We start from the raw sequence: 17,910 nt of genomic DNA on the forward strand, positions 1-17,910 counted from the left end.
TCCCTTGAAACACTGTGTTTACACAAATAAATATGTCCTAATGGTAGGTAGTTTACATCTTTATTGCTTGTAGATACAGTTTTCCATCCAATTTAAGCTTTGTTATGGGTTTAAGGTTGTTTTCTTTTTCTCAGTGGTGTGTCCAGCACCCCACTTTCAGTACTCCACTTAAAAGTCTTTAGCACAGATAATGTAAGTATACGGTAAATGAGACAAATTCCATCAATCACCACAGAAATCTCTGCTTTATCTCTTAAGTGGAACACTAGAAACTACTTATTACAATAAGGGGAAAAAAAGATGGTTTCAAAGTTTTTGTTTGTTTGATTTTTAAGGTCAGTGAGCATCTTACTGTACAGAACAAAAAGTACTTCAACTATATTCAAATTCTTGACTCTTGGTGGGGGGCTTTGCAGGAATCATTTAATAAGTTCATGCACATTGTGATAGGCTTCCCCCCGCCCCCCAAGAAAATCTTGTGGCTTCAGCACTGGGTTCTGGACAAATTTTAGATATTTAGGTTTCTAACATCAATTTTTCATACTTTCTCTTTTTTTTTCCCTCATCAGTTTTCTAGTGACATTGCTTCTCTTCTTTATATGATACTTTAAAAGGATACCAGAATCCAAAACCGTTCATATATTCATATCTTTTTAAGGTGTTAAGAACTCTTTTTTTTTTCTTCCCCCACTAAAGCCATTACTACAGTGATGTCTCAATGGCTCAATCAGCCCTGGGGTAAAGAAGCTAGTTACTAAATATACTTAGAATAACTAAGTCGTATCACTGTTGTAACTCGGCTATTGAATTCCAGTTGCCAGTTTTCTTAAGCATATTTTTCTAGGGTTGACTTCTTCAGGATTTGCCTGTGAATTGTCTAGTATATACTAGGCCATCTAAGAGAAGCCAATCAAAAAACTGAAAAGAAAAAATGCTTATCATAGGATCTTCTTAAAAACAAAAATAACAGACTCTAAAATAGCTAAGAGTAACTGAAAAAAGGACCTAAATAAACTAAGAGATATATGTTCAAAAGCATTCAGCAGTCAAAACACTTGGGGGAACATTTAGGTATTCCTAATCTCAATCCATGTAAGTTTGGGCTGTAGGGTCAGCTTTTCAAGTATCCCTCCATTTTATAAAAATAAAACTTACCTTTGCTCCTGTGTTCTCCTCTTTAGCGCCCTCTTTCCTTCAAGATACTCTATTCACTTAATAAATATTAAGGACTAAGTGGGTGTCAGACCGTGTCCAACACACTGGGGATAGAGAACCGCAAGGCAGACCCCTGCCCTCCTAGGGCTTACACTTTAGGGGTGGAGTCACAGCAGATAAGCCTGTAAATACTCTGCTTGCCATCTCCCCCACTTCTCATTTAACTCTTACCCACAGACAAGCGGATTTCTTCATTCCCACCTCTTGGCAGAAACTGCCCTGGTTTGGGTTATTAGTGACCTGTCAGTTCTTCTCAATTTCTGTTTTCACCTTTGACATTCTTGCTCCTTTACACCTGTGACACAGCTCTTCTCCGTGTGTTGAATTAATTTATAATGGCTGGGTACCTATCATTATATTTTAATTAAAATATAGCACTGACTTAATAATTACATAGAAATGGTAGGAAAGTCAGGACACAGTAAATGGTCTGAATCATCGTTTTCTGTAGTCAGTCACCACACTGACGTGAAATGCCATGAATTCAGCGGTTAGACCCTTGAGTCTCCAACAGAAGTCCTCTGCCATTTAAACAAAAGCCAAAACAAAACAAAAAAAAGCAAAGTTGAGACCTGACTAAAACTACTGGAACTAACAGGTTGCGATTAGAATAGTAAACATTCACTCAGCTGCTAGTTCAACTATTAAGCACTTAAATTATTTACTGCACCAACACAAAATCCAAAGTGTCATTATTAAATAACAACAGGACATGAGAACTGTTCCCAGTTTGCAGTTATTACAAATGTGCCAACACAACCACAATTTGTGTTCCCTGCCCCTTCCGCTGCCCCAGCCCTGCAGAGCGCAGCACTTTTTTTTTTTTTTTTTTGGTTTCTTTTGGGTAATTGTTTGGAGAGGATTTGCACTAATCAATTACGTGATCTCCTTCTCTGCCTAACTCTTAAGTGTCCTGCTTACCCCTCTTGTGCGGGCTTCCTGGGCAATCTGCCCTTCTTAGTGCATCATCCAGGCCTACTCCCCAAATACTTCTCCAGCTCGGATTTTTCTTCCTGGCCCCAGCCTTGGAGACCAAGCCACTTACAGGGCTGTTTCGCTCTTCCTTGGCCTCATAAGCCCATTGTGTCCTGGCGCTGCTGCTTCCCATCTGTCCGAGGAGCACCCCAGCCAAAACCCAGGTCTCTCCTCACTGTCTGTGCCCACTGGTCACCAGGCCTGCTTTGGCCCTGCTGTGCCTCTTCCCACCAGACTTCCTCAGTCTTTCCCTGGACAGTTGCAGTGTTTTAACTGCCCTCTCTTCCTTCCTCCAGTCCTGCCCCCTTCCGAGCTATTCCCCATTGTGCCACCAGCAAACTCTGAAACCCATCATTCGCATCTCCACATCCCCCTTTTGTACCAAAATGTATACAAGCCCACAGATGTGGATGGGCAGCTGTAGAAGGAAGTAAGTCAGTGGAAGAGGAAACGCCTGGCTGAACTTCATTGTTAATCTAGGTCTTATTTTTCTTTCCTGACTTCTTAATCTTAGTTAACTTTGGAACATGGTTATTTATAGTAGATGTGAACATAATTAAAGCCATTTTCTAGCAAAATTCATCCGAGACAGCTCTTAAAACTCCTGTATTCAATGTTGTCATCAACGGAATGGCCATCACATGCCATGACCAACCACCTTCCTTCTCAGACTTGGCTCCTTGTGGAGGATGGTACTGATTTTGTGTTGTTGTTTAATAACTTGAGATTCTTAAACAGGTAACGTTCCAAGCCTGCAGCATATCTGAGGCCAGATACCTTTATGATCAGTTGGCCACTATCTGCCCAATTGTCGTAAGTAGAAATCACACCTAATTTTAACTACTTCTTTGTATAAAATAAAGACTGCACGTGCAAAATTTGCTGACCATGTACTATTTTAGTCCAGTTAAGACTTCATTTAGAACTGAACTAACATGAATAATATGCAGACTTAGAGCTAATGGATAAGAGTCTAAGCTGTAGAGTTTACCGTTGCCAGTAAGGCATTTTTGTGTTGAAGTGTCGAGCTTGAGCATAGCCGTTTTCCCCCTCCCATCCCGCCTGTCCTCACGGTATAGAGAAGATGATTTAAATGAATCAGAGGCAAGGATTGGAGTCACTTCTGGTGTATTTCACCATGAGAAGGCAGGTACAGTAGATGTAGTAGAAATCTGTAGGGGTTGCATAAACTTATTCTTCCAGACCAGAGGTAACTGCATGGAGCTTTTTTCAGCATGTAAATGACACTTTGAACTTGCAGGTGCTGACTTCTGTTTGTTTTTAGATGGCTTTGAGCGCTGCGTCTCCTTTTTACCGAGGCTATGTGTCAGACATTGATTGTCGCTGGGGCGTGATTTCTGCATCTGTAGATGATAGAACTCGGGAGGAGAGAGGACTGGAGGTGGGAGTGATTTTCCTTAATAGTCTTTTAAATCCAGCAGGTAAAATGGGGATATTGTCACTACTCACAGTTTTGAAGTCGCCCTTAAATTTTTATCCTGAGTGGGTTAGTCACACATGGGAAGAAGCTGACAGGTTATCAACCTGTCTTTGGCTTCACAATGTGTGTTTGGGGTGAGAATGTGGGAAATGTGATTTGGTTGTGGGGGGAGGGGTTCAAGTTAATTTTCATCATTTGTTGAAACCAGTATTTGTTTTACCTTCTAAAATTAGTAGTACAATTTTTCTATATTTTGGGAGTCAGTGCTGATGGCTGTTTTTACCAGAAAGCTTTTTGGTGCTACATGAGTGCTTTGTCTGTGGTGCTCTCTGCTGTGGAAAGTGTAATCTGTTGTCAGGTTCTTTTGCCTGTTACAAAGGGTTAGGTTTGCCTAATAAGAGTAGGTTTGTGCCTCTTGTTTGCATGTTGAACTGCATCTCTCCAACCAAGACTGTGCATCAGAACCACCTATAGAGATCTTTAAAAATAAGTACCCAGGCCTATCCTAGCCCAGTGAGTAAGTATGTCCAGAACTGGGACCTAGACATACATGTTACTAAAGGAGCCCTTACAGGTTATTCTGATTTTCTCGACCTGGGCTGCCCTATTGCTGCTCTGCTCTTTATGTAATTGTTCATAAATTGTTGCACATGCCTTCTAAGTAGAAATAAACTTTAAAGCAGAAATTATTTTAATAGCTTTGTTTTACATTATAGTTTTATAGTTTTGCTTTCAACATTGGCTTTTTCCTATCTTAATGAGAATGAAGGCGATCCACTTTAAAAAAAAAATATATATATATATATATATATTTAAGTCATATCAGAAAACAGACTACTTAAATTGTCTTCAGATTTTTTTTAATATAATTTTTCTAATACTTTTCAGGATTAACTAGCTTTTTTTCGGGATCTCATGTTCAGTTTTATGTAATTACATATATAGTATATAGGCTTTTAATATAATTATTTGGGGTGTTAGTTTATTTCCACATCATTTTATATGGCATTCATTTGTGTTTTTTTCAATTTTAGCCACTGAAGAACAACCACTATAGGATCAGTAAGTCTCGATACGATTCAATAGACAGTTACTTATCCGAGTGCGGTGAGAAATACAATGACATCGACCTGACGAAAGACAAAGAAATCTATGAACAACTGTTGCAGGAAGGTGAGCCTCTGTTCCTTTTGTCTAGATTTGATTGTAAGCCTTTAGTTCTTCAAAGCCCTTTTAAACTCCTTTGCTGACTCCTGGTCTGGCTTCTATTTTTAATGTGAAGTCTCTTTTCTCATGAGGCTGCTTGTTCTTAAAGTTTCAAGTTCCAGATACTTGTGAGATCTTGACTTTTAGCAAAAGGAACTGACTTTGGAGGTCTGTCCCTCGGTCCCCAGCTCTGCCCCCACGGGCATTGTGTAAGGAGCGAACACACTCCATAGGATAAAATCCTGGGAGACACGAGAATCCTGCACAGCCCAGCCACTTCCTAAGCTTCAGACTTCCCTAGCTGTCCTGCCGTCTTTCTGGGCATGGAGAACAGCTCTGAAGTGAGTGGTGTGACCTCTCTCTGCAGGCATCGATCATCTCCTGGCCCAGCACGTGGCTCATCTCTTCATTAGAGACCCGCTGACTCTGTTTGAAGAGAAGATCCACCTGGACGATGCCAACGAGTCCGACCATTTTGAGGTATCTGCTCTGCTTTGAAGGCGTTTCACTTCACTGTCCAGGGTGGAGGCCGCTGTCTGGAGGGGCAAGGCATTGATGACAGTAGAAGCCTTCTATGACCTCCATGACCCAGTGCAGTGAAGATTTTAAATTGGTTCAAGTACCCTTATTTTATGATTCTTACTCTCCAGTTCTGAATTTTTCATTCAGTATTTTCTCGTGTTTTCATAGCGATGAAAAATGCAAATGTGCTGCACAGAAAAATAACACGACCGCTTCTTTCAGGACTGCTGTTGTGTCACCTCACTTCCGTTAAGCACTTGCTGTTTTGTCTCCCTAGCAGGTCACGCTCCACAAAAATCTTAAATTGTACTTTTTTTTTTTTTTTTTTTTTTTATTTATGGCTGTGTTGGGTCTTCGTTTCTGTGCGAGGGCTTTCTCTAGTTGCAGCAAGTGGGGGCCACTCTTCATCGCGGTGCGCGGGCCTCTCACTATCGCGGCCTCTCTTGTTGCGGAGCACAGGCTCCAGACGCGCAGGCTTAGCAATTGTGGCTCACAGGCCTAGTCGCTCCGCGGCATGTGGGATCTTCCCGGATCAGGGCTCGAACCCGTGTCCCCTGCATTGGCAGGCAGATTCTCAACCACTGCGCCACCAGGGAAACCCCCAAATTGTACATTTTTGTATTTGTAAATTGAAGAGTGTTTGGTATGGACAGTAAATGGTCTGCTTCACGTATTAAATATCAAATCATCTTAATACCTTACTGGAAAATTGGTTTTATTCTCTGCTTTTTGAATACAGAATATTCAGTCCACAAATTGGCAGACAATGCGATTTAAGCCTCCTCCTCCAAACTCCGACATTGGATGGAGAGTGGAATTCCGGCCCATGGAGGTATGCAGCCCGTCGGCAGGAACCGACTCGGACGCACCCGTTCCCAGCCACCTGCCACCCACCCGCAGCCTTGTCAGAAGCTCGGGTTACTTGGAAGGCAGCACAGATCACGTGTGTGCGTGTTACACGCAAGTGCAGCAGCTCGGGAGGACTGCTTCTGAGAATAGATTGTGGGCAGAGGCTTCCAGACCCAGGTGGGAGGTTAGGAGATGCTTGGGAAAGACATGACCCTCAGGGGCCTCTCAGGGAGAAGCTGTTTGCATGGCGGGCCCCTAATGTCTCGGGCCCCGTGTCCAGGTTCAGTTGACAGACTTCGAGAACTCCGCGTACGTGGTGTTCGTGGTGCTGCTCACCAGGGTGATCCTTTCCTACAAACTGGACTTTCTCATCCCGCTGTCAAAGGTAAGGACGAGTTTCAGTGTAGGGCTGGGTGTCTGTAGGTTATCATCCGTGGCTCATTTACGGATAATAATTGTTTCAACTCTGACCTCACTTAGGATTGTTCCTCCCTTAGAATAAAATGCTCTCCTTCTACCCTATTTTTTTTTTCTTTTTAAACCTAAGTTTGTGCTAGAGATTTTGGTACTGTTTTGGTGGAGACTCCTGGAAAAAAATGTTAATAGTAGCTCCTTACTCAGCCCATTTGGAAGACATTTAGGGTTGCATTTGAACAATCTCTAGTTTCTAGAGGCTTTTGACTTAAGATGATGGCGGAAGGGATTCCCACAAATGGGTTTCGTCCTGTCCAGTCCCAGGCCGATCACGATATTAGACTCAGGACGGAGGGACGCGTAACTTCGGTAGTGCAGGGAGTGGAACCAAACTGGAGAGGTTTCCGGAGAACATAGTTGGCGCTGCACTACTGGAAAAACAAATCTGAATCAGCCTCAGCCCAACAAAAACCAAGAAGGAGCTTTCTGGAAGCAGTTTCCCGGCAGAGCCTTGGAACAGTTCCAGGCTGTGAGGCAGCAAAGCTGGGGGCCGCGGGGCAGTAGCCAAGTGAGTATAGAGACCTTTGGTTCCTGGCCGGTGGGTCTCTTGGCACAGAGAGTGGCTGGGAAAGGCTGCCGGGCGGAGTGAGGGTCAGCCGGGGCTCAGGGCTGGAGGGAAGAGAAGCAGAGCTGCCCTGTCCCACGAATAAAGCTGCATAGCCGAGCATCTGCGCCTCCCCTGCTCCGCTCCTCCCTCCTCGAGGGGCTTCTCCAGCCAACCTGCATACATGCACACACACACACACACACACACACGCACACACACACACACACACACACACACACACACACACACACCCTGAATGTGGTACAGCCACTGGGGAGATGAACGCACGTAAGGGGGGTTCACGTGAGCCGCCAGTCCAAGCCTTTGCTTATGAAATACACTTGACCCTTGGACAGCATGGGGGTTAGGGGCTCCAACCCTCACACAGTCGATAAATTGCGTGTAACTTATAGTCAGTTCCTCCGTATCCGAGAATTCAACCAGCAGCAGATCATGGAATGCTGTAGTATTTACTGCTGGAAAAATCCTCATATAGGTGGACCTACATTGTTCTGGGGTCAGATATAGATGTTTGAAAGTCAGTATAAAATTGAAAACTTTAAAAAAGAAGAGCCCATGGGCCTGCAGAGTATATTATCCTCAGTGAAATACAGTTAAATTTTTTTTTTTTTTTTGGCCGCGTAGCATGTGGGATCTTAGTTGCCTGACCAGGGATCAAACCCGCACCCCCTGCGGTGGAAGTTCAGAGTCTTAACCACTGGACCGCCAGGGAAGTCCCAAAACACAGTTAATTTAGAAACTGGAAAGAATTTTTAAATAAATTCTCAGTGCCCTCAAAGAAATTCTAGAGAAAGGTCACATCTTAAATAAACAAGTCCTGTGGACCAAAGAACATTTGGAAAATAAGAGTTCTCAGAAACAAAGGACGTGGTAGCCACACTCAGTATGCTTACCAGTAAGCAGGTGTGGATGAAGATCAAAGTCTGTGATTTAGGAGAACCAAACTGAGATTCATCCCAGCAGGATGGCAAAGAAAGAGAGATTATGGGAAAAAGGAAGAGAGGATTTCTCTGGAAAGTTCAGGGTTTGTATCAAAATTTAGAAGAAGAGAACAGTCTATACAAAAGAGATGTGAGATACAATAAAGAAAATAAAAAATAGAATTACCCCTGAGTGAGAGTCCACTGAGGATGAGACAGAATTATTTAAAGAAGAACCCAAGTCTAGGAATTTCTGAATCTCAAAGAGAAGATCAGTTGTCCAGACAGGAGAGGAAATTAGGATACCTAAACCTCCTGCCAAGAGGGAGAAGAAAATCAATTGATATCATTTCTCATCTACAACATCAAATGCTAGAAGAGATGGCGAGAGGTCTACAGAATCCGAAGGGTAAAGAATTAGAACCATGCCAGCCAAACTAGTCTTTAAATTCCAAGTGATTCTAACAAAAAAGATTAAGTTAGGGCTAAAGTAAGCCAGAAATCTTATCTAGCAAGGGGACAGTGGAAGGAGGGGAATGGTAGATACTTCTTAATGCTTGACATTTGGAGAGAGAATTTCAAAACTACTTGTCTAAAAGTAAGAAAGACCACTAACAGTATAGGAATAGGGTTTGTTGCCTCTAATCTCCTAGCTAAAGAGGTGGGAAAAAAACAAAGAAAACTTCCTGGTGCCACAAAAGCGGGTCTGGGGCCACGGGCGTGATAAGACATTATGGTCCAGAGAACATACAGTGGTAAAAATAAGATGAAAACAAATTTGAATAGACTAAATTCTCCTATTCAAAAGCTAAAACGGGTGATATAAAATAGCAATGTAATGGTACATGTTGTTTGCATAAGATATACTTAAAACAAGGACAGATGTTGACAGTAAAGAGCTCCATAATGACCTTTTAACAATTCAGGAAGGGCAAAGTCTCAACAGACAAAATGTGAGAAGGTCTTAAATGAGATACAGGAAACAATTTTATATACTCTTTCAAGATAACATTAGAGCCATTTTTTTTTTTAAACATAAAGTGTAGCAAACATTTCTCAGCAGCATAAGAAGAATTTAAAGGCACTGTAGTACGGTGGGTAAGATGTGGCTTCCAGGTGAGCACTCAATTCATAAACCACTTGCACTACTTACTAGCTTTTTCACCTAGACAAGTTAGTTGTCCTCTCAGTGCCCCAGTTCGCAGGTGTAGAACAGAGACACGTGGGCTGTCGTAAGGCCATATGGGGTTCATGGAGTAAGTCGCTTAGCAGAGTTTCTGGCGCGTTACTCAGTAACTGACAGGCCATATAATCAAAGGATGAGAAAGGCCACAGGGGAATTAAATGACACAGTTAATAAGCTTGGTTGTGTCACCTGATCACAAATCTTATACCATGGCACACCTTTTTTAAATGCCCTGAGGAAGAATAACAAAAATTAATTAAGGAAAATTTTCACTTCTCAGAAGTAGACACTGTACAGGATACATTCCCACCAAAATTCAATAAGAAAATGTTCAGGAAAAATTTAACTCTTGGAGATTTTAAATCGTTTTCCTAGTAGGTTCTAGATTAAGTCAAAACTAGAATTATAGATGCAAACTAGTATATATAGAAATGGGTAAACAACAAAGTCCTACTGTATAGCACAGGGAACTATATTCAGTATCCTGCAATAAACTAGAATGGAAAAGAATACATACGTGTATAAGTAAGTCACTTTGCTGTACAGCACAAATTAACACAATGTTGTAAATCAACTATACTTCAATAAAATTTTTAAAAAAAACGAATTATAGATTGTAGAGGAAAATGATGCTGGCAAAGATAATTTCTAAGGGAAAATCACAGCTTTAAGTACTATAAACAGAAACATTAAAAATAAACCTAAGTAATTAAATTAAGAATCTAAAGAGCTGTAGTAAAATTACAGCTTTTTAAAAGGAATTCATAAAAGCAGAAATTAAAACTGGTGATCTTTGTGAATTTTTGTCAAGACTAAGAAAAATACAAACATTATTAGAAATGAAGCCGGATGTTCCTAGCCATGATAGAATTTTAGATTGCTTGAATATGTTCCTGTGTCTAGATTAATCCGAAGGTCATATGTGCCTTAAAACAAAAAAAAATAATGATAGGAATTAATCAGTGTGAGGGGGCAAAGCTAAGTAATCAAAGACTCTGTACTGACCATCCCTCTTCAACATGACCTCTGACTTGTGTCTGTTTTGTATATGGAGAGTCCCCTAAGGTTTCGTTACAGAAATAAGGGACTACTACCAAAAAGTTTTAAAAGCTCTACTTTGAGGGTCTTAAAAAGTCATTGGAGAAATGGAGAATTCACAAATAAGGGTTGGGGTCTCCTGAGGGAGTGGGCACGGCAGAGCCGCAGGTGGGCAGGCAGCATTGGTGACCTGCCCTGGGAGGGGTCACCTTATTCCAGATCCCACAGCCAGCCTATGAGGCAGCAAAACCCCAGGGGCGGGGAGGGCATAGCCCTCAACTCCAGGTGGCAGGAGAGGCAGGAGAGTGAGTCTGGGCTGTGAGGAGGGACCAGCCCCCTGACTTGCCAATGCCATAGATTCATCCCAGGGTGTCTCAAGGGACCTCGAGATGTGGGCGGCCTACATGAGTGTAAGTTTCGCATTGATTTTTAAGGTAAGCTTCTCTTAGAATTACCCTGTTGTTATTAAAAAGCACGTCCCAGCAGTCTGGGGTTGAGGGACACAGCCCCACATGACAGTGCAAAGTCTTATCTGGCCACCAGCAAGCGCTGGCTGTGGGAGGCTTCTTCACAGATGGGTCCAGACCGCGAGGTGAGCGAGGCGCCGCAGCCCCCAAACGCGCGGGAGCAGGAGTGCCCTGACTTCGGCAATGTTCTGACTTGGCTGCGATTGTTTTCCTCCTTTAGGTTGATGAGAACATGAAAGTAGCACAGAAGCGAGATGCCGTCCTGCAGGGATTGTTTTATTTCAGAAAAGATATTTGCAAAGGTACTGCCTCCTCTTGCATTTTTGGGGTCCCTGTAGGCCACACGGGCCGCTAACACCCTCTGCGCCCCTCTGGCAGGTGGCAACGCCATGGTGGACGGCCGCGGCAAGACCACGGGCAGCACCGAGCCAGCGGCCGAGGAGTACGCACTCATGACCATTGACACCATCATCAACGGCAAGGTAGGGCCCGCGCCCCAGCTACCCGGCCCCTCCCCCCCACCCCCCCGCCCCCGGGGAGTCGGCTGACAGCGCACCCCACGTCTTGCAGGAAGGTGTGTTCCCCGGGCTGATCCCCATCCTGAACTCTTACCTGGAAAACATGGAGGTGGATGTGGACACCAGATGCAGTATTCTGAACTACCTGAAGCTGATTAAGAAGAGAGCATCCGGTATGGCATTCTGTGCTTTGCTTTTTTAAAAATCTCTTAACGTAGGCAGAACCTCACAATCTTACAATATTCACTTTTTAAAGCAGTCTTTTATTAAAGTATACGGTATCCTAAATCAATGCACTTTTCCACATTGTACCATCTCTGCGGTTGGATGCACCTTGTAATCTTTGACAGTCACAGTTTAATTAGCAGTGCTTTTTTTCTTACTGGTTCTGTACAATAATGCTGCATCTTTAAGCCGATGGCCTCTTAGGCAATGAAATACAGTATCTGGATTGCCTGTCCGACATTTATGCCCGAATGTGTGTGTCGTGAGGCACCCTGGGCTCTTTGCACAGTGAGTCTAAGCCAGTCCTCAGGTTAACTAATAGCACAGCTAGGACGGTGGCCCTCCAGCCTGCCTCCCTACAGGGGCGCCCTGGAACCCCACTTTCTCAGCTTTGAGATCATGGTGGCCGGGGAGCTGTCAGCCGTGACTAAGAGGACAGTAGCAGTGGCATCTGTATTTTGCTCGAGGCTTCTGTAAAATTTCCAGATCCACAAAGCATATACCCCGCCCCCAAATGCTGTATCTGCCAGTTTCTGTCTTCATGCATCTACTTTTCATTATTCTGTCCGCCTCTTTGATCAGATGGCTCTGGGGAACTCAGGGGCCCTCCTGTCCCGGGGCAGTCTCGTGACACCGGCGTGGGCAGGACGTGACCAGATGGGAGAACTCGGGCTCTAGTCCACACGCGTTGGCTCCCATGTCTTAGAGCCGGCAGCATCACCATGTGGGTGGCATCTGACAGGTGCCGTAGCAGTGGGATGTGTGTGTTCTCGCTGCCTGCCTGCAGCATGAAACCCTTCCCCGGGAGGAATTCTTCCAACATTACGGCCACGTAATACAGCTCGTTCCTGGCCCCTGCCATGTGGGTACACCAGAAGGCCACACTGATTCTTCTTCAGGATTGTATTATGTGGGCCAATAAATGTCAACTTACGAAAGAAAAAAACCAACCAAACAAAAAAAAACCACTACCATTAAGTTGTTAAAAAAAAAAAAAAAAAATTTTTTTTTTTTTTCAGGAGAATTAATGACAGTTGCCAGATGGATGAGGGAGTTTATCGCAAACCATCCAGACTACAAACAAGACAGTGTAATAACTGACGAGATGAACTATAGCCTTCTTTTAAAGTGTAACCAAATCGCAAATGAATTATGTGAATGCCCAGAGTTACTTGGACCAGCATTTAGGAAAGTAAAGTACAGTGGAAGTAAAACTGACTCTTCCAACTAGACGTCCTGCAGAAGGAGAAATGCTTCACCATGTTAGTGAAGGACTGACCGCAGGATCAGCCCGTGTGCGTGGTGTGAAGACCAGATAATAGCACTGCACTGTTTCCTGAGCTGCTCGGCAGAAGTGGGTTTAGGCAAATCTAGAGTTTATACAGTGTACATGTACATAGTAAAGTATTTTTATGATTAACAATGTATTTTAATAACACTGTATCTAAAGTCATTTATGAGCTGGCTTGTACATTTTTCAGTTCTGACTGGAGCAACTACTGTGGAAACGGTTTTGTAAATGTAACTTACTGATAACTATACTATATCTGCATTCCAGAGTTTAAAATGTTTACTGTAAATTTTTGGTTTTTTTAAAAAGACTTTACCTGGGACCTGATTCACTGAAATCTGTCACTTCACCTTGAAAACAGTTTGTCCTGCTAATTTTCTTTGAATCATCTCCTTTGGCATATACATAAAATCACTGTTGAATCCACCAAAGTGCTTTGAGGGGAAGCTTGGATTTCCGGCACCTTATCTATGATGATTCTTTGGTAATTGGAATAGCTAACCCCTCGGTAACCCTGTCCCAAGCTTTTCCCACTAAACAGAACCCACTGAACTGACAGTACTTTCTGTCTGCATTTGCTAATTTTGGCATCAAGTTTGAAGACAACTCTGGAGAAAGACTCTGAGTTCATGCGTAGTGATTATTGGGGGTGATTTTTTTTATGGAAAAAGGGGGAGAATCGTTTTTCTTCTTGTACATACCAAGAGTAATGTCAAAAATGCCACCAGCTCTTCTGTTGTGGTCACCTGTTTATTCTAATTGCTGCTGTCTACTTAAATTTTCAAATCAAACGCAGCTGCTGAAGTTTTTGTTTTGTTACTTTTTCTCTAGTTTCCAGTAAGCATATTACATTCTTCTAAAAGCCATTTATTCTAGATTTTACCTGGGGATTATTCTGCATACTACTTACCTTCTCTGCGAAACTCATAAATAAATCATGATATGCACTAAGTTTTGTGAATCAGGACCCTAAATGTTTAATTGTAAATAATTTAAGTTTCACACAATTGTTAGAGCTTTTTGTTGAAGTTTTATTTCCCCAATTAGTTAAAAGTCTTAACTGCTTCTGAAAAAACTATGTATAGTAGATTATGCAAACTTTACAAGCATAAATATCTAAACTGTCATGCTAATTTTAAGAAATTGCCATAAAGCTTCAGCTAAACCTGTTTATGTTTAGATACTAGGGTTTGTGCTATATTTCATACATGCATTTTGGAGGATTAAAGAACGCCTGTTTTTCCTTTGCAATTTGCTTGTGTAAATTCAGTTTGTAAAAAGGCAGTAAAGTGTTTGTGGTATGAGGAAATAAAAGAATGGAATTGGCATTGTGAAAACTCTTGAATGTGTGAGTTCTACAACTAAACGGATGGTGGTGAGGGTTGGTTTTTTTTAATTAGCCCAGATATGCCAGGAAATGATTTCTTCATCATGATCCTCAGCTCTTTCTAGAAAGACGCATAGTGATGAAAACAGATGCCTCACCTCCCTAGTAGCTGTCAGCCCCTGTGGGGAGAGGAGAAATGACCCCTGGAAGTGAATTTTTCTTTTACTCCAAACTGTCGCTGTGCCAAGTCAGTGGTCACATGGTGAGTTACAGGTAACTCGGGCTGTGTGCACACTGGGGTGCTGTCCCGCTTAGACTGGCTCAGCAGACCCTGCAGAGAACCGTTTCCAACCCATGTCTTTGGACCCACATCCCTCTCCTACCCCCAACCCCCAGTTCATCTTGTCCACCCACTTTTCTCAGCTTCATCTGCTTGTCTACTTTTCTTTATGTGAACGATCCTAGGGCAGGGTCATTGTCAAACTAATCTGCATACATGTCTCTTACTGAAGTGCACCTCTGGCTCTGTGGGCATGGCATGGGGGCCCACGTTCCTGCATTTCTAAGAGGCCCCCAGGTAATGCTGACGCTGCTGCTGTGTGGGCCACATCAAGTAACAAGGACTTAGATCACTTCTGTACCTCAGACACAAATCAATTCCAAGTCTCAAATGACACTGGTCTTTAATTCGAATGTGTGTATCTGAAAACCAAATAACGGCACCCTATCTATATCCAAGACAGAAAGTACCACCTTTCATAAGCTTTCCCGCCTGAACACAGCTGAGGGTTCAGGGCTTTGGGAACAGAACAATGAACACTGAGATAAGCAAAGAGAGCCTTTTGCTTGGTGGAAATAGCTGCGGCTGAGCCCGGACCCTCACTTAGAACACAACTGGCCCTAACTTAACCCATCCAGTCTCCTGGATTAACAAGAGGTTTCCTCCTGGTCCCAGGCTGCCTCTGCCCCAGCCACCGGCTCCTCCCTGAGGCCGTGAGCCTTCTGTCCCTCAGTGGAGGGAGCTGGCCTTGGCCACCGCCTTCTAAACCACCTACACAAAAGTTAACTAAGAGTGGAAAGTGTGGAAACCCAGGACTGTGGTGAGAGACCATGTCTCAGGAGGTTTCTTGGGGATCGTGCAGAAGAAAATGTGACAGTATCCTTCAAGCAGCTGGTGGTGTCTGACATGGGGGAAGGGACGTGTGATGTGTGCCTGGGATGCCTGGGCATCAAGGCTCTCGGCTGGCAAGGGGCCCTTTTCAGAACTGTACATAGGCTGCTTCACTGCAAGGTTCTTGGGGCTGCTGCTAATAAACTTTCCACTTAGGTTAAGGCTCCCCCTGGCTTTCCCTGAAGATAAGCCACTGAGATCTACCAGCTGCTCTCTCCTCTCCATTATGCTTTTGTGTAAACATTTAACATTCCCTGTAAAAACTTCGGAACATACATGCCAAGTGATATTTAGGAAAGTGTAAATTGGAAGGAAACTCATGAGGTCTGGACTGGACGTGAGGAGGCCTTGGTGGGTGACCTTGGCTGGGAAAGATACACTCCTCCGACTATTTGCATTTTCTTGGTAAGTGGAGGCTGAAATTGGCTGGATAGTCCCTAAAGCCCCTTTCATTCTTAACATTTTATGAAATGAAACATTATAAAGTTAAGTATGGAAGATGCATTAAGAGTAATGGTGCCTCCACCAATGTTCATTGCAGCACTATTTACAATAGCCAGGTCATGGAAGCAACCTAAATGCCCATTGACAGACGAATGGATAAAGAAGTTGTGGTACATATATACAATAGAATATTACTCAGCCATAAAAAGGAACGAAATTGAGTCATTTGTTGAGATGTGGATGGATCTAGAGACTGTCATACAGAGTGAAGTAAGTCAGAAAGAGAAAAACAAATATCATATATTAACGCATGTATGTGGAACCTAGAAAAATGGTACAGATGAGCCGGTTTGCAGGGCAGAAGTTGAGACACAGATGTAGAGAACAGACATATGGACACCAAGGGAGGAAAACTGCGGTGGGGTGGGGATGATGGTGTGCTGAATTGGGCGATTGGGATTGACATGTATACACTGATGTGTATAAAATTGATGACTAATAAGAACCTGCAGTATAAAAAAACAAACAAACAAAACAACTAATACTAAACTTTCATTGGGTTATTTGTATGGAAATATGTTAATATAAATGTTTCAGACATTACATGAAATTTCTAAAAATCTAAAAAATAATAATAATAAAGTTCAAGAACTTTCAAAAAAAAAATAAGAGTAATGGTGCCTCCAGCTTTGATTTCAAACCATATTAAAAAGCTGTGGTAATCAAATCCGTATGGAATTTGGAAAAACAGATCAATGGAACAGAATAGAGAGCCCAGAAATAAACTCACATATATTTGGTCAATTAATTTACAACAAAAGAGCCAATATACAGTGGGGAAAGGACAGTCTCTTCAATATATGGTGTTGGGAAAACTGGACAACCACATGCAAAAGAATGAAATTAGACTACTATCAGTATTCACATCGTACACAAAAATTAACTCAAAATGGGTTAAAGACTTGACTGTAAGACCTGAAACCATAGACTCCCAGAAGACAACATAGGTGTTAAGCTTCTTGACATAGGTCTTGATGATGATTTTTTGAATCTGACACCAAAAGCAACAAAAGTAAAAATAAACAAGTAGGACTACATCAAACTAAAAAACTTCCTTCGCAGCCTTCAAAAACTGAAAAAGCAACCTACCAAATGGGAGGAAATATTTGCAAATCATGTATCCAATAAAGGGGTTAATATCCAAAATATATACAAATATTCATACAACTCAATAGTGAAAAAACAATCCCATTAAAAAATGGGCACAGGACATTTTCCATGGGCTTCCCATTTTATTTACCCCAATGCTACCATGAAGGATGCCCTGGGTACCCTGTCCTCATCAGTACCTTCCTCCTAGGACCCAAGGCATTCGGCCTGACCATCTACAGCCTCATCCTTTAAAAAAAAGTCCCATGACGCCCTCCCCCCACCCTGCCCCCACCAGCCACCCCCTTGCTCCCGGGGTCCAGAGGAACAGGAAGTTGGGATCGTGCAGTGGCTGGTGGGTGAGCTGCATCCACCATTAGCCCCACCAAAGAGCCGGGTAGGCTCCAGTGCTGGGTTGACTCAGGCCAAACAACCAACAGGGAGGGAACCCAGCCCCACCCATCAGCAGACAAGCAGATTAAAGTTTTACTGAGCTCTGCCCACCAGACCAACACCCAGCTCTACCCACCACCAGTCCCTCCCATCGGGAAGCTTGCACAAGCCTCTTAGATAGTCTCATCCACCAGAGGGCAGACAGCAGAAGCAAGTAGAACTACAATTCTGCAGCCTGTGAAAGGAAAAGCACATTCACAGAAAGATAGACAAAATGAAAAGGCAGAGGACTTTGTACCAGAGGAAGGAACAAGATAAAACCCCAGAAAAACAACTAAATGAAGTGGAGATAGGCAACCTTCCAGAAAAAGAATTCAGAATAATGATAGTGAAGATGATCCAGGACCTTGGAAACAGAATGGAGGCAAAGATCGAGAAGATGCAAGAAATGTTTAACAAAAACCTAGAAGAATTAAAGAACAAACAAACAGAGATGACCAATACAATAACTGAAATGAAAACTACACTAGA

At 42.9% G+C, this 17,910-nt stretch overlaps 1 protein-coding gene across 5 annotated transcripts in view; it reads left to right on the forward strand.

The window, feature by feature from the left end:
• Positions 1 to 14,232, forward strand: part of GCLC (glutamate-cysteine ligase catalytic subunit) — a 39,340-nt gene extending 25,108 nt beyond the window's left edge. For 2 of the 5 annotated variants that reach the window (XM_082347198.1, XM_082347199.1), the window contains exons 7-16: positions 2,929 to 3,003; positions 3,476 to 3,592; positions 4,666 to 4,804; positions 5,205 to 5,317; positions 6,099 to 6,191; positions 6,489 to 6,593; positions 11,082 to 11,163; positions 11,240 to 11,343; positions 11,432 to 11,552; positions 12,624 to 14,232. In XM_082347198.1, coding sequence (XP_082203324.1) covers positions 2,929 to 3,003; positions 3,476 to 3,592; positions 4,666 to 4,804; positions 5,205 to 5,317; positions 6,099 to 6,191; positions 6,489 to 6,593; positions 11,082 to 11,163; positions 11,240 to 11,343; positions 11,432 to 11,552; positions 12,624 to 12,835 — 1,161 coding nt within the window. In that variant the 3' untranslated portion in view covers positions 12,836 to 14,232. The remainder of the gene's footprint in view (positions 1 to 2,928; positions 3,004 to 3,475; positions 3,593 to 4,665; positions 4,805 to 5,204; positions 5,318 to 6,098; positions 6,192 to 6,488; positions 6,594 to 11,081; positions 11,164 to 11,239; positions 11,344 to 11,431; positions 11,553 to 12,623) is intronic. The other 3 variants (XM_082347200.1, XM_082347201.1, XM_082347202.1) reach the window with 3 other exon arrangements.
• The last annotated feature ends 3,678 nt before the right edge of the window (positions 14,233 to 17,910 follow it).

The sequence above is a fragment of the Balaenoptera borealis genome (assembly GCF_965194805.1).
Source record: "Balaenoptera borealis genome assembly, chromosome: 12".
Taxonomy (NCBI): domain Eukaryota; kingdom Metazoa; phylum Chordata; class Mammalia; order Artiodactyla; family Balaenopteridae; genus Balaenoptera; species Balaenoptera borealis.